This window comes from Rhinolophus hipposideros, assembly GCF_964194185.1.
Source record: "Rhinolophus hipposideros genome assembly, chromosome: 17".
Classification (NCBI taxonomy): domain Eukaryota; kingdom Metazoa; phylum Chordata; class Mammalia; order Chiroptera; family Rhinolophidae; genus Rhinolophus; species Rhinolophus hipposideros.
This window is the reverse complement of record NC_138063.1, coordinates 6525900-6548461: the sequence shown is the minus strand read 5'-3', so window position 1 is coordinate 6548461 and position 22562 is coordinate 6525900. Positions and strand designations below refer to the sequence as shown.

The 22562-nt window shown below is 34.3% G+C and overlaps 1 protein-coding gene across 4 annotated transcripts in view; it reads left to right on the top strand.

The window, feature by feature from the left end:
* The window catches only part of CCDC102B (coiled-coil domain containing 102B), a 207373-nt gene that overhangs the window by 159637 nt on the left and 25174 nt on the right, over positions 1-22562 (top strand). For 3 of the 4 annotated variants that reach the window (XM_081078367.1, XM_081078366.1, XM_081078365.1), the window contains one exon: positions 17777-17880. In XM_081078367.1, the coding sequence (XP_080934493.1) occupies positions 17777-17880 (104 nt within the window). Of the gene's footprint in view, positions 1-17776; positions 17881-21844; positions 22342-22562 lie in introns of those variants that run through there. The other variant, XM_081078364.1, reaches the window with a different exon arrangement.

Sequence of the window (22562 nt, the reverse complement as noted above, 5' to 3'; positions counted from 1 at the left end):
GAAGTAAGGTGTATAATATACACAATTACTAGTCTTAGTAATGTGTAATGGGTGTTCTGCTCTGTAGCACTAGTTTCAGGAAGGCTAAAGGACAGAATGAGATAAGCTTTGCCAAAGAATCTTTTAAATTTTGTGAAACAATATCACATCACATAAAGAAGGAAAAATAAAGGGAAAAATTCAACTATCACCGCACCATGGTATTATATTACTTCAATATACTGACTTCCAACACTTAGGTAATTTTATGCATAATTGCCATCATTGTTTGCAAATAATGTACTCTGCTTTGTCAATATAACCAGTTTTCACATTGCAATGCAGTAATATTTGACTCCTTGGATGTAAATTTATTTAATCAATTAATCCTCCCTCATTGAAAGTCATTTGTATTTTATTTTCCCAACATATCTCCACTATGACTACTTTTATGTGGAGACCACTTTTCTTATTGGGAAAAAAAAAGTTTTGTAAGTGGAATTCTTTGGTTAAAGGATATGAATATAATATATATTTTCATATGTACAGTATTACCCATTTTCTATGCTTACTCTTGACTTTTCTCTATTTTTTAGTAATAGCTTCTGTAAATACATGGACTTTCAAAATTGTGAATAGTTTTGTGTTAAAAGAAATGTAAATCAGGGGTAAAGTAGTGCCTAGCCTGTAATGCGTATAATTCACAAACCATGCTACAGAGGATGAGAGTTAGCACACAGTAATTGCAAAATAAAAGTTCTATGGCAAGGAGAAGAATCGCCTACCTTTTAGATGACATTTATGCTTTAAGTAATTCATAGATTTCTTCATTAAACTAACATTTATTGATTTAGGTGCTAAGTACAATTCTAGATATAAGATAATAAAGATAGATAACATATATTCCCAGTGTAAGGGTTAACGTCTAATGCAATGATTTTCTAACCAAGCTGCGTATAGAAATACTTTGGAAAAATTTTAAAATACTCATATGTAAGTCTCATCTCCAGAAACTGAGTCAATTTGTATAGATGAGGCCTGTGTATGAGTATCATTTAAAAGCTTCTCAGATGATTTTGATGCTTAGTCAAATGTCAGAAGCACTGGTCTAATGAGAAAAGGCTACCACCATTACCTTACAAATCCATAATTTTGGTTTCCACTGAACACACATTTGTGATAACAGATTTTACCAGTAGAAAATACAATGGCTAGCCACTGAGAACCCCATTATAGTTGGTACCTGTTAGAATTGTAATATGCAAAATTAATATAAGCCTTCTACTTTTGATAGAATTTCAAGAGATGGAAAATTACTTAAACAGAAAGAGTAAGATACTCATGAGGGCTGTAAGTTCACATGGAAACTCAGTGTTTTGTTAAATGCATTGCCAGTATGGCTTTACACTTAGCAATTATTGTCTTATTATCACAGCTCAGCTAATTCTGGCCTCACATTGTAATGCTTTCTGGTGTCAAAAAGGTGAATCTTTTCAAAAGTCTGATATCATCAGCAATGACGAATGTGAGAGACACTTTGCTTAAACCCACAGAACATTAATTATCTAAATTAGCTGATTTTTAAACAAGTCTTTATTTGGAAGGACATAGAAATCCCTTCCTAGATCTAAATATATTTTGGTAAAATCTCATTAGTTTACACTCTGCTAATTTTAAGAACTGAAGTTCACATTTATCTATGAAAAAGATGTGGTAAGTGTTTCAGGTAAGATTAGAAAGAAATAACAAAGAAAGAGGCCAGCTGCAAGTTCACACGGGGACAGGCATTGAACACAGACCCAGGATCTGAACGAAACTTGTCAAAACCTCCCAGTTCATTTAATATTTAGTACTCTGTAACCTCTATGTTAGAAAGTATTTGTGTTCTTAAGTGGTTTTTATCATAGCAGACGGTATTCAAACACAAATAGACGTAGTTAAACGTAACTAAATGTCAAGATGGTGGTATTCACAAATTGGTTCCCAGAAACAATTTGCCCTGTTTCTTTTCCTTCCGTTGCATGAGGGCCATTTGTCATTACGTGTTTGTTTTAATTATTTATTGTCTGACATCCCAACTGCAGTAGATGAGCAAGGACCAGCTCTGACTATGCCCCTACAGTGTCAACGTTCAGTAGAGCTGTCTTGGATGTGTCTAAAATGCTGCCACCATAGGCACAACGGCACGGAAAAAATCCAGCAATCCAGTGTTTCTGTATTTCTAATCGAAATCATTCTAATAACCTCATTCCACGTTCATGGATAATTTGAAGGCAACCATTTCTCACAATCATTTATCATGGCTTTGCTCTCTCTTCACTTCACCAGCCACCTCCACTGTCCAGCACTTTCCGCTCTGCTTCAGAACTTAGGAATAGACCAAACCCATCATGCAGCCATCTTCTCAGCCAAAACTTGTGTAAGTTGTGTGTGAGTAGAAAATGTAGTCTGAGATAGGAGCTGAGTAAAACCAAGAAGTTTTAAGGCCTGTTATATGGAGTGGCTTACACCACAATCTTTTGTGAGCTTTTTCTGGCCTAAGTTTTGGCTTTGCTTTCTTTGTAAAAGTGAGACTCCTCTTTGGATTTCTTGTGGTTAGTGAAAACAGGTACTGATGTAGGTCTTTTGTGTGAGAATTTATCTGGGGAAACAAAGCTGTTACACCACTAAAGTAGGTCTTTCCTCAAAGCCAAGTGATAGAGCAGTATGTAATGTAGAGTCTCAGCTCCCGCTCCCGGCACAAAAACGCAGGATATGGCAAAGCCAAAAAGGAACAACAATGGAGCCATAGATCGCAGAGTCATACCACTATATTCTCGCTGGTGACTGGTTGAGACACAAATCCAAACATCTGCCAGTATCTCAACGAGGGTTTTTCCTGCACCCCAGTCTCGCTGGCGGCCGGGCGAGACACAGGAAGTAGGATCCACATGATCCTCAGTCCTCCATCCACACTTGCTATCCCCACCTGCTGGCCATGATCCACCATCTGCTTCTCTACCAACCAACCAACCCCCTTGCCAGCGTAGCCACAGCACTTATATTAGTGGCTAATGACTAACTGGTAACAGCTGATGGCCACCCAGCCACAGCGAATAGCCATCTGATTACAGCGGATGGCCATCTAATAACTGAGCCAGCACCTTTCCACGTGAGACCGAGAGCCTGGAAACTGCTCTCTGGGACTCTGTCCCCACACAGGAACTTTCAGAAAGCGGGCTACTCTGCCTTACGCCATTTTGGCTTATGAAAGTTTTCATAGGAATGCTCTCAATTCAGATAGTGGGGGAAACTGTGTGTGTACATACATACATATTTAAAGATTTTTATGTATAAAATGTTTAAAATAAACCAATTCCCTTTCAGCACACATTCCATTACTGCTATTACAAAATTTTACTTCACAACCTTCATTCTCTCTCTAATCACACCAGTAATATTCTGACCACTGCCTCTTTACCAAAAGAAAAATTGTCAAAGTCACAACTGTACTCCATACTTTTAAAGCCAGCGGTCAATTCTGAGTGTTCTTCTTTTTCAACATATCATAGTAATTTGACACAGCCAGTAAGTTCCATCCTGAAAGTAATTTACTCACCAGGCTTTTAGAAGAATCAGCGTTTCTTGGGTTTCACCTTCACCTTCTTGATCTCAATTTTGTTGATTTCTCCTCATGTCTCCAATTCCACATGTGTGAGTCTCCACAGTATCCTTTCACTTACCTGTACCCAGCTAACTCATCCCGATGGGGATGACGTTAAGCCTCATGGCTTTAGATGCCATCTCTCAACTGACAACTCCCAAATTTATATCTTTAAACCTGCTCCTCTAGCTATTCCATTGCTTAGGAGATATTTTGACTCATTTCTTCCTCCCTCACTCCATATAAGATTAAGCTTCAGCTTTTTTGTCTTATATTCCTAATACATCACAAGTGTGACCACTCATTTCCACCCTCATGACTGCCAGCCTTGCTCATGTCACCATTATTCTTCCTTCTATGCTAATAAAATACTTGGGGTAGCTGAGGCAAGGATGAGGGGTGCAGGGGTACGTGGGAACTCTCTGCTGTCCCTTCAATGTTTATTCTCTAGAGTGTTTCACATTTACACAAAGTCTATTAAAAGTCTCCTAAATGCCTGCATGCCACAAGTCTCTTAAATGTGTAGTCAATTAAACACATCTAGAGTTATAGCATTTAATGTCTGTATCCATAGTACCTCCCAAAATTGTATTTCCTTTTAAATACTAAGTATACAAAACTAAATATTTTGCAGCATATTGTCTGTTAGAAGAATATGGTCTTCTTTGGGGAAAAAAACTTACATAAAAAATATTCAAAAGGAGTATAATTACATTCCTAAATTTAGGTATATAGTAAGTAGAGTTTTCTTATAAAAGTAGTAGCTGGTAGCCTATCATGGTGACAGTTTTTCACAAAATTCCTTGAATAACAGAGTAGAACAAGTAACCCTTAGAAATGCAACATTTCTTTGATGGGTACAATTTCTTTTTAAAAAAATCAGAATTTTCTTTCTATTATATATAATATCCTTGGTCATCTTAATATAAAATATTTTAAGATGTTAATAGTTAATGAGATTACACTTACCCAAATGTAGGAAAAATAGGAACTCCAAGGAGTTGTGTGATCTTCATCTCATCACATAGATGTCCAAAATCTTTCTCTGACTTTTCTGCATGAAATGGGTTCACTTGCTGGCCTGTGTGGAGGGGAAAAAAAATGGGTGTGTTATAAAGGAAAGCAGTAATTACCCTGTTGGATGGCCAATAGCATTCACAAATTTTCCCTTCCATTTCTCACTTGGCTCATTTATATGCATTTAAGGCATGTTTGTTTGCTTTCGTTTAGTCACTTACCTAATATTTCCTTATTGGGAGGCTAAATGTGCTAGAACTTGTGCAGTATTAGCAAAATAAATCTCTAAAACTATTTACAGATAGTCTTAAATGAGTAAACAGAAGCATTCCAAGCTGGTATCTTTTAAAGCATATATTGTTATGTGACATTGTAAATGAGAAGCCCTTCATTCTCTACCATGTTGGATGATACACTTTCCGAATTAAATGTAACTTATATGCAAGGAGATATATGTCAGATCATGTGTTTTTTGGTATGTTTCTAGAAACTTCTAGTCAAATGCAAAGTAAACCAGTCATATCATGAGCTTATCCATCTTGGAATGCATTCTGTTAAGAAAACATTTTTTAGACCAGAAGTGTTCAATTCTGAAGGTCCCAGAGAATCTTTCTGGAGGTCTGTGAGGTCAAAATTACTTTCATAATAATTTTCAGATTTTTTTTTGTCATTTTTACCATATGGACTTTGTATTGATATACAAAATAAATGGCAGGTAAAACTGTTTCCAGTTGGTTCCAGTGACTGAGATGGTAGGCAACAATTATGTTCAAAGAAAGGTGCAGAGAAATATTTTTAAATGTTGGAATCTGAATGTTGCTCTACTGAAAGAATGCTTACTATCTTCTCAGTTTGAGGATGATAATGGGATTTCTATGTTAAGGAATGTGCTTTAAATATTGGTTATCTGTCTTTATCCCATCGGCACTAATTAGTCTCCTTTGACTTTTGTAATATCACTAACACTATGAATGGAAGTGATGTGTTGGAATTAAATTAAACTAAACGTCTGCCAGCTTTCATCTAATTACTGTTTAGTGAAAGAAATGTTTTCTTTATATTTCAATACTTTGTACATTTTGTAAAACATGACATTTCCATTTACTATTCCCTTCCTGTTATTCGAAGTAGCTTAACTTGATGATAGGGAAGAACCTAAGTTAATTATAAACTTATTTTTACTAGGGAATGTATAAAATAAAATATTTAAATATTTTCACCATATTTTAAACACTTAATGTGCAGTTAATTCCTTTTTTCTCTTATATTAAGCAATTCAGTTACTGCTGTAAATGCTGATTATTTCAAATAATAGTCATCAAAATTATTCAGAGGACATTAAAGTTTCCTGGTGGAGAGATATCAGGAAAGATACGGCCATCAGTTCAGGTACAAAATCACTACTAAAATTATAGTAGACAAATGCAGGAAGTTTGGAACTCAGAAGCTTAAATGTAATTTAACAAATAATGAGGGACCCATTTCTGTTTCAGAAACATTGTTAGAAACATTGCACTTTTGGAATCCCTTCAGTTTCTTTGAAACTAACCTAAGAATGTGGCCAAAAGCCATGCTTATATGTTATGTATGCAAAATTCAAGCACTAGTTAGTATGTATCTTCTCTTTAAATGGAAGAGTATATTTTTTATTATATGCTTTTTTATTTGAACCTTATTCAATAAAAGAAGGATTTAGTTTGTTTTGTTCTATGCTCATGTTCCTCCGAAAATAAGATCGAGCTGGACCATCAGCTCTAATGCGTCTTTTGGAGCAAATATTAATATAAGACCCAGTCTTATTTTACTATAAGACCAGATCTTATAATACAATGCAATACAATACAATACAATACAATACAATACAATACAATACAACATAACATAATATCCCAGGTCTTATATTAATTTTTTGCTCCAAAAGATGCATGACAACTGATTGTCTGGCTAGGTCTTATTTTGGAGGAAACACGGTAGTCTATCCCAGAGAAGAATCCCACATGAATGCCTATGAACCAACAATCTTCATGAAGGAGAAGGTGCAGGAAAAGTAATTTGCATATATTTTTGTCATTATGGATATTGTAATCCAGAAAACTACTTGTATTGTAGAGGGAAACATTTATTCTTCTTATCATGCATTACCCTTCTCATCATTGTAGTCCTTTTTAGAAACTTAGGATTTCACTTCTATATTAAAAAAAATTAAATTATAATGTCCTCCCTTTTCTCTGTGGGGAATTAAGTATTTAGTCCTTGGATTTATTAATCAATCATAAATTATCACTTGCTTTCCCTTCACATAGTTTGTATTTATTGTATTACTTCTCATAATCTGCTTATTTATAGAACAGCTTTTTGAAGATTTTTTATGTGTTTCTTCTCTACTTATTCTTTTCATGAATTTTGTTTTGAAATAACATTGGTTCTCTTTCTAATTTGGAATATCTAATTGTTGTTATAATGAGAGGTTGAGCCTTAGATTTAATCAATTAACCGAGAGTATTTACTGTTTTTTAAAAATTTCATTTTTGTGGATGATGACTGGTCATGTGGCTCTTAACAAAATTGTCATTTCCTGTGTTTTGTGAAAGCAGATTTCTCTGACTCACTAGTAGATTGTCACCTCTGTAAATGGCCTATGGTGTGGCAGTTACTGGCTTAATGATTGGGCTGAATTGCTAGAATGCGGAGAATTGAGGAAGAATTTCCATATCAAGTTATACTAAGTAAAATAGAGTCCTTTTGTATTGAATTCTCTTGTTAATGTTTAAATTCCTTTAAGAGAGTTTTATGATTTTAATCTCATTTCATCTTGCACTTCCCTAACTGATGTTTCTGCCATATCCTTTTCTTTTGGTTAAAATGATAAAGAGGAGTAAATGGATTTTTAGACCTATATTCAACACTAGTTGGAGATTAAGCCAGGTGGTTCATGATGTGTGAAAACAGATTGAAATTTGGGACACAAATGCCACTTTTATTTCTTTCACTGAGTTTCATGATGTTGGAATTCATTCCAATATCCAGAGGCAAAGAGGCACCTAGCCCAGTGCTCCTAAAAAGCTTCCTTCTGAAAGCAGACATCTGTTGTGTGTTAACTGGGTAAAATAGAGAAGGAAGGATTGTTTGTTCCCTGGGTACTTTATTGGTGTTCTCTGCTATTCAGTTTCTCTAAGAGGAAAGTGGAAATATGTACATCTTGTGGTGATCAAACACAAATGCTGTTGTCATTAAAATTAATATCATTTGACAATGTTTTGTCTTTCTTTGATGTCAGACAAGGTATTGTTATTCTTTGCACACACTCTTTAGCACATTACACAGGTTAATGCAACTTGAAGTCAGTTTTAATGAAGATCCCTATCAAAACCCTGTGAGACACTGGTTACAATTTAATCACCCTTTTGCCACACATCTGATGAGAATATTCTATGCTGTGGAAAGAGATACTCTACAGCTGTCTTTGATTTAGATAAAATTAACACCAATTAATGTGCCTTATCAAGATGCCACCCCATAAACACCCCATAAACATTGCTGCCCAGGTGACCCATCAATCTGAAGTGTTCTCTCAGCTACAAATTTGCCACATGATATATCATTGTATCGATTCTGCAGTTGCTATGGTACCCTGAACAAATTCTCAGTATTAGTCCCTCAGGGCACAAATTAAGAGTCACCAGCATTGTAGGATGTCAAGCACTTCACTTCTACTGGTCATGATGCTGGTCTAATTTATTGAGAAGAAAAACAGCTCCCGGCTGGAATAAACTGTTTAATAGAATGCTTTGTATATAAATATCAATAACCATATAAGATTATCTAGGGTAATACATTTTAAAGCAATGCCAATACTGTTTAGACTTACTAAGGCACGAGTGTCCATTTATCCATCCAATTCTTAAAGAATATTTAAAAGTTCATTGTATAGGGATAACGCAATGAAATATTGATTCAAGTGATGTGATTATTTAAGAGAACATTCCTAAGAACTTTGGAATCACCGGATATATTCAATTGACTTAATTTTAGGGTATCTACAAAGAATTGGTTTCAATTTGGCTTAAGAGATGAATATTAGAGTAACTGAAATGCATGCCCTGTTTACTTTGTTTATTTTAAGCTTTATCGAAATATAATTCATAAACTATAAAATTCATCCATTTCAAGTGTTTGATTTAATTCAGTGGTTTGTAGTAAAATCATAGACTAGCTCGACAGTTACAATCTAATTTTAAAAGTATTTTCATATTCCCAAAAAGAAATGGGAATGACAAGTGGCAAGAATGACACTGTTAGCAGTCATTCCTCACTCTCCTTTTACCCCCAGCACTTGACAACCACTCATCTACTTTCTGTCTCTATGGAGTTATCTATTTGGGACATTTCATATAAGCGGAATCATCGAAGATAGGGCCATTTGTGACTGGCTTCTTTCACTTAGTATAATGTTTTCAAGGTTCTTCCATATTGTATCATGGATCAATATTTTGTTCTTTTTATGGCCAAATAATATACAATTGTATGGAGATACCACATTTTTTCTTCTTTCTTCAGTTTGTTGGTATGTGGGTTGCTTCCACTTTTTGGCTGTAAGGCTGCTACCGTGTTTCCCCGAAAATAAGACCTAGCAGGACAATCAGCTCTAATGCATCTTTTGGAGCAAAAATTAACATAAGATAATAATATAATATAATTAATATAATATAATATAATAATATAAATCTCAGTCTTATGTTAATTTTTCCTCCAAAAGATAGATACATTAGAGCTGATTGTCCAGTTGGTCTCATTTTCAGGGAAACACAATATGATCATTCATATACAAGTTTTTGTGTAGAATGTTTTTAATTCCCTCGGAATTTCTGGATTATATGGTAACTCCATGTTTACATTTCTAAGGATGCCAAACTTGTTTTTAAAGTGGCTGTACCATTTTACATTCTCACAAGCAATGTCTGAGAGTTCCAATTTCCCCACATTCTCAGCAGTACTTGTTAGAGTCCATCTTTTCATTATTGCCATCCTCATGGGGGTGAAGTGGTATCTCATTGTGGTTTTAATTTTAATTTCACTAATGACTTATGGGGCTAATCATGTTTTCATGTACTAATTGGCCACTTGTATATTTTCTTGGTATAAGTATATATTCAGATCTTCTGCCCATTTTTTAATTGGGACTTTTGTTTAAGTTTTGTCTTTTGTGTGTTCTAAATCCCATCCGAGATACATAATTTGAAAATATTTTCTCTCATTATGTAGATAGTCTTTTCAATTTATTGACAGTTTCATTTGAAGCATAAAGCTTTAAAAAATAGTTTTCATGAAGTCCAATTTGTTTGTTGTGTTGCTTGTGGTTTCGGTGTTCTATCTAAAGAACATTGCCTGATTCAGTGACATGAAGATTTACTTCTGTTGTTTTCCTCTGAGAGTTTTATACTTTTAGTTCTTATATTTAGATCTCTGGTCTATTTTGGGTTGATTTTTATAGATGAAGCAAGGCAGGGGTTCAGTTTCAATCTTTTACTTGTGGATATATATTATAGTCGTCCCAAGACTATTTGTTAAAAAGGTTATTCTTTTCCCATTGCAATATATTGACACCCAAACCAAAATCCCATTGATTATAAATGTAATAGTTTATTTCTGGACTCTGGACAGTTTTACTCCATTGATCTAAATATGTATCGTTATGCCAGTAAAACATTGTCTTTATTACTCTAGTTTTTAAGTACGCATTGAAATCAGAAAGTATCAGTTCTCCAAATTTATTTTTTCTAATTCTTTCATTCCTGTTTTTATACATTTTTTGGTTAAGAATGTTGAGCTTTATCACACAGTTACCCACATGTATTCCCAAAGAGAAAGAAACACTAGCACTACAGCATAGCCACTTGAAAAATTATTCTGGTTTTTGGTTACTAAGATGACAGTAAAGAGTTTGGGAAATAATTGGTTCAAATCATTGGGAATGTAACTGTCATCATTCCATTCATTCCAGGTTTCCAAAAATATAGTTTCATCAAAGAGAGAATCTCTCAAATCTGAACCTCTGTCATTCTATATAGAATTACTAATTAAACCAATTCAATTGTAAGCGAACATTATACCTTCTGTTCTAAAGAATTTAACTCACAGATGGAGTTATTTACCCAAGCTACGCTCATTACTTTCATTAACCCTATACCTACAGCAATTGCATTGCTACCTCAGCTCATTAGAAAATTAGAGTTTATAGACCTCAAAAGTCAATAACTCATTTCAGCAATTCATGTATCCAGTGCTTGCTTCTTTAACGTATCTTAAACATTTTAACAGTTGTCCAGTAGACAATAAAGCTACTTATTTTAAATGGAAAGTACTTGGTAGAAATCTAGTAGTCAATTTCACAAAAGCTTGAAAGTCTTGTGACATCCAATGACATATATACATAAAAGAAGGCCAGTAAGGAAACTAATAAATAATTCTGGTAAATCACATGTATCACCAAGGGTTACAAGACCCACAGAACATCATTTATCCTGTCAAAATGAGATCACATTTTAATTTTGAATATCTACGTAATAATAAAAGCCACTTAATTTTAATCATCCAATAATTTCCACATAGGGAGTAGTAAGAGATTATAAAGACTTGAAATGATTCTGACATTGAAAACTAAATAGAAATCATGTAAAGCAAACTATATAGTTAGCAAATTTCTCAAAAGGCTACCGCTTTCCTTCAGAGATCACCAGGAAGTTTTAGGAAAATGTTCCTACTGACTTTGCTGATTGTTTTTCCCAGGTGAAGAGCATGTTGTGGTATAATCCTTCATAAAATTGTTTAGAATATTTCAGTGTCAGTGATAAATAGCTGTACAAATATTATTCTTAATTATTTGAAGTTGGCAAGTTGTCACGCCCACTCATTTCTTCTAAAGGCTCTGCATTAGGTTGGGTTCCATGAGCTGGGTTTAGGAAATGGGTGAACAGGAAACTTACCTGACGCAGTGCCATCATTCCTCATTAGCCTAATCACATTCCAAGCTGGAAAGATAACAGACACCGGGCAGCAGATGCCCTGCAGCACACTGGCCAGAAGGGCTTACCAGAGTACCCACCGCTCAACATGTCACTTCAATTTCTGTGACCGGAATTGGTTCTGTTCAATGACTAATGGAAAGTTGTATCAAAACTGATTATCAAGTGGTTCCAGTTAGATTGCGATAGATTTATAATACAACTCAAAATGAAATTTATGTGCTGTTGTCTGCCACATCTACCAGGCCTTTCTTTTCATTTCATTTTCCCTTTTTTTTTCCCCCCCAATGATAGGAATTGATATTTTCCAGGAATCTCAGCTCATTTTCAGTTGAAGTTATTGTGTCTGTATCACCAGCGCTTAAGTTATAGCTGGGACCTCGTCATCTTGCCAGTTTTATCAGATTATAAGTTATGTCTTGAATATATTTTTCTTGAATAACAAAGTTTTGGGAACCACCATAGATTTTAGCCAGATTCCCTGGGGCCTTACCAGAATACCAATAGGGACAAAGCAATTATTCTGTATTCACAGTAAATACTGACATGGATTTATCTGGCATATATACGTTTTAGGATAGTAATAATATAGAACTTTAAAAATTCCGTCTACTTTTTTGGTGGAGATTTTTAACAAAAGTGGAAGGGCAGCTGTTGCTTTCGCCAATGCAGCGTCTGTTTCTTTCGTTCTTTTTCTTTTTTTAACATGCACTCACTCTCCAAGCACTTGAAATACATACATGAATAAAAGAAATATCCCTTCAGCGAGAGACCAAGAGAGTTCATATATAAATCATATAACTGGTGGAAATAAATCAGTGTCTTTGTTTTGGGTACAGGTTGCAGTACTAGATATGGTGTCTGGCCTCAGATGTGAGTCAGTACATGAAAGATGTTCAAGAAAATGAATCATTTACGTAGCTGGTGAGAGATACAGGCCGAAAATGACTACTATACTTTAGTTGGATAGATTGGTAAAGGTAAGCAGCATACATAACGGAGAACCTAAGGGAAGCGCCATCATTCAGGCCTTGTAATGGTGCTGACTTCTACTCAGTGTGTTTCCAGGACCAGCAGCGTCACCGTCACCCAGAAACTTGGTAAAATGCAAAAGCTTTGAGCCCCCTCCGAGACCAACTGAATCATTATTTGCACCTTGGGCACTTTGCATTGCACTTAAACCACCCTTAAAGTTAAAAGTTCATTTATTTTTTATTGTAAAGTTTATAAAAGCTGGCCACCCATTTAGAAACTATCAAGCCATCTAAATACCTCCACCAGTATTTGGGCATTTTTGGTTTTGTTTTTTTCTCTTTATAATCTTACATAAGAAATATTATGCACTACTTACAATGTTGTAAGGATTTTTTGTTAAATAACATCAGAAAGCATTATTAAAAGCTAAATAAACATTTTAATGTCTGCAGACTGTTGTATCAGAGTGATGGGCAAAAATTAAATATAATACTGTTAGTAACCATTCAGGTCAACTCGACTTTTTCATGGTCATAATAAAAAATATTTGTACAAAAAGGGTTAGTGCGTGTTTCTGATTGTTTTTTCAGACATTTCAATACATGATGAATAAAAATATATGAATTTTAAGAATTTTGGTATACATCTCCAAGATGCATTACAAAATTTATATACTTTGATTACTCCAATTTTTATTATATTAAAATAACTTTTATTTATTTTCAGTATTATATTCTATTCAAACTCTAACGTTTTTCATATAGTTAGACGAGACTATTACTTAAATATCTAATAGTCTATGATTAAGCTTTCCAAATATTTATTATATATTCCATACTGGTATACTAAAATCCAAAATGGTAGAAAAACTGAAAATGTATAAATTAAAAAATATTTAAAAGATAACATTATTAAGAATTAAACATTTACGAACTGACACTAAGGCCAAATAAGTGTTTTGTTTTGTATTGTTTTCTTTTGTTTTGTTTTTAAGGAAAATATTTGGGAAAGAAGATGAAAATGTGAAATAATCTGAGGTTCTAGAATAATATTAGTCATACATTATTAGCCCATTACTTTATTCTAATATTTACCTTGATCATTTAGAATAGGATTATAATATTTCTGAAAATTAATCTTTAATGAGACATAAATGTTGAGTATTCTGATTCCTCCCCAAATAATGAAAATACCTAAGACTATATACAAGAAGCAAAAAAAATCTGTATCTTCAGCCTAAAATTTTATAAAATATTTTATGCAATATATAGGATATAATTGTACACTAATAAATAATTCGGTAACATTCATCTAATAGCAGACACTACTCTATTGATTTGAATAACTTCAAGTGAAATATGATTAAAATGAAAGCTAAGCTAAGTTAATATATTAATATTAACAAATGCAGAAAATTAGAACTAGAGGAATGTAGACGATCTGTTTTTTTTTAAATTCAACATTTACCTATATAAGCAGGAAACTAAGAAAAGTGAGGCCTACAAAGACCTGCACAAGTTTGAGAAGGGAGAAGTTTTATACTAAGAAAGTTAAACTTGGACTATATATATAAAATTAATATATTAGGTGTATATGAATAAAAATTGTGGCTATCACAATGTGGGTATTACTAAAAATGTCCATCTATTAGAAATTCAGAAAGCTATTCATATTTGGGTGTCAATTTTGATAGACTTTAATAAATTGTTCATTTCCTAGGCACAAACAATTGATGAGAAGGGTTTATACAGAGGTATTACTCCATGGGTGTATGAAGAAAAATAACATTTTTTCTCCCTGGAAAATAATGGCAGCAACTTAACTCTATCAAGTTATTTCTAATATTCAAAGTGATTTAACTTTATAATACTAGCCTAGGGATCAGGGAACTGGAATTGGGTGTCATCTTTAGCAGCCGTTTGACTTTGTATATAGTAAGGAAGATTTCATTATCCTTATAGTTTTATTAAGTATTGAAATTACTGATTTTATTTTACTGTAGTGCCATAGGAACTGTAGTAAAATAATGTGTTGGAGAGGCAAGATTTTTGTCTTGAGGCTTGACATTTCCAAAATTATGGATATTACTGTAAGATTTTGAAATATTCAGCTAGAGGAATACGGTGCTAGAAATTGTGAGGAAGAGAGTAAAACTATCCCATCCCATGGAACCTTCTTTAAAAGAAGAAAATACTTTTAAAAACATGTAATGGTAGAGTTAGAATAATACAATTAATAATACTTGAAGAAGATAATTTTTCTTAAGAAGGGAAGTTCAACGCCACGACCTCAGTTTGTTCAGAATGTGCCAGGGTCCATTGCTTACACTTGCATTTCCAGAAACATGACACCATCTAGGAACCGTGAGGAGAAGGAGCACCTTGCAGATAGGTACGTGCTACTCCAACTCACTAGGCTAGGCTTGCAACATTTCAACTGGTTAATATATAGAGAAAATATCATTTCAATAAGATTAGACCTTCATGTGCACCGCACTTGTTGGAAACATCCAACTTTTGATACTGTTACATTTTAGTTACCACCTTAGATGAAGTCAGTTGTTGCCCTTTCTATTTTTGCTGAATAATCTATCTTTTAAGTGACTTCCACATTGTAGGTGATGTGCTCACTTGGTTGTATTAGCATTCCTCGCATGATGGTACCTTCACTGTGAAGCGTCACCCATTATCGCAGTACCAAGAGTCACCCTAGATTTTAATTCTCATTATCCTTCTAATAAAACAAGTTTCGTTAACATATATTGGCTACTCACTACATATCCAGTGCCAGACAGTATGCTCTATATGTATTATCTTATCTCATCTTTTCAACAAGCCTGTAAAATAAATGCTAGAATTACAACTATTTTAAAGGTCAGGGATTTGAGACTGTGGATAAGAATCTTGCTCCAAGACACAAATTGAAAAACTGCAAAATGGACCGTAATTGTTTGATTTCAAAACTTAAAGTCACACTTCAAAATAAAATAGAACTTATTTTAAAATAACTACTTATGTCAAAGAAAAGGACAATACAGAGTAATTTTTAGGAATACGAGGAATATTTAGGAAGACATAAGTTTTATAGAATAATTGTTCAATTAATAAGAATCTAATTACTATCCATAAACAAAATTTAGAAAAATATCTATAAAATTTCCTTTTTAATACCATAAATATAAAAGTCCTAAAAAAATCAAATAAAATATAGTGTAAAACTTCTAATGAATTAAGTAATATACTTGTGATATAGGAATGACCTGCAAAATTTAAAATATACTATATTCATGGACAAAAACATTAAATATCAAAATGATGTCAAATATACTTTATTATAGAATTAATGAAATTTGAGGCTAAATACAAATAGGCTTCTTTGTGGGATTTACGATGCTATTTCTAACATTATGAATAAACAAGAATATCCTTAATATTTCTGAGAAAAACGAGCTGGGGGGAATGAGCTTGCCTATGTTATATCAAGATTTATGATTAAAGCTCTAGTAATTCAGTATGAAGAGTCAAATAAATTAACCCCCAAAGTAGTCTTTATAAAAGAAATTATGCATAGAATATATGGAATTTTAATATATGACAGATTGATGTGTCAGATCAATAGGGAAAACAATTTATTTAATATATGCATCTATTAAAATATTTTTATATAGAAAAAATAAAATTGGCATTAATCCCACATCATATGCAAAAACTATCTCCAGCTTAAATGACAAATGCAAAACTAACAAATTTTAGTTGAAAATACAAATTAATATTTCTCTAAACTTTGAGCCAGAGAAGTATTTTTAGCATTATTAAATACATCCTAAATATTGATATTGATATAAAATATTGATAAATTGTATTTAATAACTATTCATCCAAAGCTCTTTTAAATGGAAAAATAAGTTATGAACTTGATATATACTTGGTCAAGATACCTCAAACACTTATAACTGACAAAGAATTATCAAGATTGTCACACAAAAATTACAGATGAAAAATGATAGCTCCAAAAAGAAGAATGAACAGAAGACCTGAATAGGCACAAAAGAAGAAAAACATTACACCAATAAAAATATAAAGAGGTACCAAACCACGTTATTGCTCAGAGATTGGCGAAGTTTAGTATCTCACGACATCAGTGTTGGCACACAGGACGCCTTCTAACTGCCTTTCAGAGGTTCAGTTAGTATACCCTTTGGGGGAGACATTTAGCAATGTGTTGTACAATTAACATTAAAGAGGGCTAACGTGGCAGTTCTCCTCCTAAGTATGTCTCAAGAGAACATCGGGTTCATACACATCGGGGAACACGGACAGGATGCGCAGAGCAGCATAAGCGTGCAGACGCTAATACTCAAGGGCAGAGGGTAGTGTAATGTCACGGCTGGTTTATGGAATGCTGGTAAGGCAAACAGACAGAGCTAACGCACCGCAGTGGGACGCCAGTACAGATGTGTCTTAGCGACTGAGTCTAAAAAGCTAGTGTCAGCATATACCCATTTGTTTTGTTGAAGTAAAAAGCAACAAAGAAAACCATACATTTAAAAAACATTTGCACCAATATACCATATATATATGGCACGTGTATATCTATATATACACATATACTCATATCTTATGCTTAAATATTAACATGCATTTACATGTATATATTCAAACTATATTTCCAAAGTCATGGGAATGATACGCACAAGATCAGTATGTCACTCACACAGGGAGGGGAGGCAGAGGTAGAATTGGGGGAAGGGGTCTACATAGAAAAGATTTTGTCAACTATTCTAGAGTCCACGTAGATGTTTATTTTATTTTGAATATATGCATTGTCTATTGTTGAAAACAAATGATTATTCTCATATGTGTGTATACACACATACACACACACACACACACACACACACACACACACAGTGCCAAAAAATTGTACACACATTTTTAGAAAGGAAAAACAAAATTAAAATTGTGATAATATGTACTGATAACAAAAAATGGAAAGAAGTGATGGGTATACATTTTTTGGCACCCCATATATGAAACTAATGCATGATAAGAATGTAACACGCAAAAAATAGAGCTTGTTTTACAAAGGATTTTCTCATCTTAATCATTTTAACTCAAGCATTTTTCTATTTTGCTTTCAGCTTGATGATTTCCTGAATCAGATCCATAAGCTCCAAAGATGTCTGGATGAACAGAAAGAAGCAAATGAAAATTTGGAAATTGAACTCAGGCACTTACAAAACCGGTAATTATTTCAAAAAATATGTTGAATTCAAGATTGAGAACTTAGATTTAAAAATCTTTATATCTTGTTTCATATTTTCTTAAATATAAGTAACATTTTTGTTAACTAGAAATAGTAATGAAAGGAACTTACAGATACTCAAAACTTGAATCGATGGACTTCTTAGCTTTTATTATGTTTTGCTTAATAGGTGCCGTATGTTATGGTAAAGGCAATTTAAATGTCATTTAAGAAACAACTTTAGTTATAAAAGGTATGAAGTTTCTGAAAGGCAAACGGAGCTTCCAGAATACATTTCACATAAAGCTGAAAGAATTATATTATCTGTGAGGAAAAACTTGTAAACCATACAATTTGCTGGGTAGTTGATAAAGAGAACCACTGTATTTAAGTGAAAGTAATGGTTTGTTTAAGTAGTTGATAGATTGTGTATATGTGTTTTTTATCTACGCAGTGGGGATGACATGTTGTGTGAAAAACGTTTTCACCCTAAAGAAGTAACAATAAACATGATGTAATTCTTGATATAAGACAAAAGTGGGCAGAGGTGTCAAATAATGTGATTTGTATTGCAAGGAGACTGAAAAGGCAAGCCAAGATTTCACTCTAATTTATACAAATATGCCTAGAAAAGTAAGCAGATTGAGATTAAAGCTAAGGAAAAGCACTAAGCACCTGTGGGAAACTAAAAGGGCTTTCGAGTTTTATCTGGGTAGACAGTTTGCAGTAAACCACTGGAAAGTGGTATCGAGATACAAATCACGCTGAAACAAAGCCCTGATTTCCCTCTTAGTGGTATGAACAAAGTATTAAATTGTACTTAGAGGAATATTTCCTTGACACATTTGGTATAATACATTGTTTCATATTTTAGTTATTAAGAAAGAAATTTACTTTTAAAAAGACACTATATAAAGGTATGTAGCTATTTGCAAATGAAGTCAGGTATGTCATTAGTGACATACCTGCTTTTCCTCCCCCCCCCCCACACTGATTAGTGGGAAAAGTGGAAGCTTACTAATTGAATAGTGAATAAAGCTTCCTTTTATATGATAAATAAGCCTGCCTTTCTAAAAGTCTTTGTCATTCACTGAGCCCCCCCACCCCCATTGCCTGTTTCTTTCTCTAACATGGAGGAAGGTCTACCTAATAGGTATTGGAGGACTGGGGTAAAAGTGGCCAGCTGCTGGCCTTATGCTGGCCCTTGAGTAGGCACTGCTGAGTGTCTACGAGTCTCTATAATGTCTAGTCCATGTTGTCACTGTGTACTCGGCTGCGTTCCCACAATGAAAGGTGAACACACTTCTTTTTGCTTCACCTTCCTCTTGATAATTGGCTCTTTCTGGTGTAGCCTCAATTGTCTCCCTTCCCATCCCCCACAAACCAACTGACTGAGAGAGTCACCTGCCCGGACCTTCAGTGTGGACCCCAGGATGGGCTCTCATCTCAGCCACAAATGAGAACTGAGTAAAGCTTCGAGAAACTCAACATTAGCACCTCCCTCTGCCGGCTCCCACATGAGTGTGGGGCCATGAAAGGCATCTTCCTCCCAAGATCCCAAATACAGTGGAAAACAAAGTCTGCCTGCCCCTATCCCTCAACACCTGACTTACCATCTGTAGAAATTCCTTGTACACAACCCATCTCCCGACTGAGACACATAAAGGGGGAATGAAAAACTCTTCTGGAATGTTTGCCCTTCCCGCAATCCTAGAGCCAAAAAGGAGTGACCTCTGATATCCTTACTGTGTCGTGTCAGCCTGAGTTTCACTATTGTGAAGGCAGATGGGGTAGCTCCCTCTCTGATCGCCACACAGACTCTTGTTGACAGCTGGCTGCCACTTATGGGGCTACGGAGGCAAAGCATTATTCTAGGTGCTTCGCATATATTTGCTCATTTAATCCTCATGAGACATGTGATGTGGCCTACTGCTTCCCTCCAAAACCACATGAGGAAATTGAGGCAGTGGGTTAAACAGACAGGATTGTGGAAGAAAGCTCTAGAATAGGATTAATCAATCCTCTTGCAGGAATGGGATTTACTTAGCAGACATTTGGTTTATACAGGTGATGGTTTACGTCTGTTACTAGCTTCAATGACTACCCAATCAAATGTCAGGAACAAAAAACGTGGCTTCAGTTATAGCTTGCTGTGCAGCAAATTATGCCAAAACTTAGTGGCTGAAAGAACAATGATTTTTACTATTCAAGATCCTGTGGGTTGACTGTGCTTGAAAAATTGGTTCTGCTGTGTGTGATATTGGCTGGGCCACTCTTGAGATTACATCAAACTGGGAGAGTGACTGGGGCTGGGATATCCAAGATGGTTTTACTGAGAGGTCTGGATGGGCTGGGATGTCTGTGTCCTGGGCCTTTTCTCCATGCAGTTAGTTTCGCATTATGCAGTAGAGCAGCCCATGCTGCTTTAATGTCAGCAGGTTCCCAAGAGTGTAAATAAAATGAATTTTAGCTTTACCCTCTGGATCCCTGCTTGTCACTCTTCCTTCAAAATAATAGTCATATACCAAAACCAGACAATGACACTACAAAAAATAATTATAGGCCAATATCCTGATGAACACAGACGCAAAAATCCTCAACAAAATATTAGCAAACCAAATCTAGCAATACATTAGAAAAATCGTACACCATGATCAAGTGGGATTTATTCCTGGGATGCAAGGTTGTTTCAATATCCACAAGTCAATTAACATGGTACACCACATAAACAAAATGAATGACAAAAATCATATGATCATCTCAATAGATGCAGAAAACGCACTTGACAAAATCCAACATCCATTTATGATTAAAAAAAAAAAACTCTCAGTAAAGTGGGGTACAGGGTAAATACCTCAACATAATAAAAGTCCAGATACTGTACTCGTATGACAAATCCACAACTAACATCATACTCAGTGGGGAAAAGCTGAACGCTTTTTCTATAAGATCAGGAATAAGACAAAGATGTCTCATTTCACCACTATTATTCAACATTGTATTGCAAGTCCTAGCCACAGCAGTCAAACAAGAAAAATAAAAAGCACCCAAATTGGAAAAGAGGAAGTAAAATTTTATTTGCAAATGGCATGATACTATATGGAGAGAATGCTAAAGATCACACACACACACACACAACTATTAGAACTAATAATTCAGTAAGGAGGCAGGATATAAAATTAGTATTCAGATATCATTTGCATTTTTACACCAATAACAAACTATCAGAAAGAGAAATTAAGAAAAGAATCTCATTTACAATTTTATCAAAAAGAATAAACTACCCAGGAATAAACTTAACCAAGGAAGTAAAAGACGTGTACTTGGAAAACTATAACACTGAAGAAAAAAATTTAAGATACAAATAAATGTAAGGGTATATCATGCTCATGGATTGGAAGAATATAATTAAAATGTCCTTACTACCCAAAGCAATCTACAGATTTAGTGTAATCCCTATCAAAATACCAATGGCACTTTTCACAGAAATATAGCAAATAATCTTGAAGTTTATATGGAACCAAAAAAGACCTTGAATAGCCAAAGACATTGAGAAAAAAGAAAAAATTTGGAGATATCATACTACTTGATATCAAACTATAGTACAAGGCCAAAGTAATCAAAACAGCATAATATTGGCATAAAAACAGACACACAGATCAATTGAACAGAATAGAGTCCAGCAATAAACCTACATCTATCTGGTCGACTAACCTATGACAAAGGAGGAAAGAATATACAATGGGGTAAAGACTGTCTCTTCAATAAAGGGCATTGGGGAAACTGGATAGGTACATGCCAAAAAAATGAAACTAGACCACATTCTCACACCATATACAAGAATAAACTCAAAATGGATTAAGGACTTAAATGTAAAACCTGAAACCATAAACCTTTTAGAAGAAAATAGGCAGTAAACTCTTTGACATTGCTCTTACCAATATTTTTGGATATGTCTCCTCAGGCAAGAGAAACAAAAGGATAAAAAACAACAACAAATGGAACTACATCAAAGTAAAATTTTGCAGACTGAAGGAAATCATCAAAACAAGAAGACAACCTACTAAATAGGAGGAGCTATTTGCCAGTGATACATCTGATAAAGGGTTAATATCCGAAATATATAAGGAACTCACATAACTTAACACTTGAAAAAACAAACACTCCAATTTAAAAATGGGCAGAGGACCTGAATAGACATTTCTCCAAAGAGGACATATAGATGGCCAATGGACATATGAAATGATGCTTAATGTCACTAATCATTGGAGAAATGCAAATTAAAACCAAAATTATATATCACCTCACACCTGTCAGAATGCCAATCATCAATAAATCAACAAACAAGTGCTGGTGAGGATGTGGAGAAAAGGGAACCCTCGTGCACTGTTGGTGGGATTGTAAATTGGTGGAAAATGCTTTGGAGGTTTCTCAAAAAATTAAAAATAGAACTACCATATGACCCAGCAATTCTACTTCTGTGTGTTTATCTGAAGAAATCCAAAACACTAATTTTAAAAGATATATGCACCTCTATGTTGAGTGCAGTGTTTTTTTTACAATAGTCAAGATATAGAAGCAACCCAAATGTTTATCAATAGACCATTGGATAAAGAATATTTGGTACATATACGAGTACACAATGGCATTTTACTGGACTATTAAAAAAATGAACTCTTACC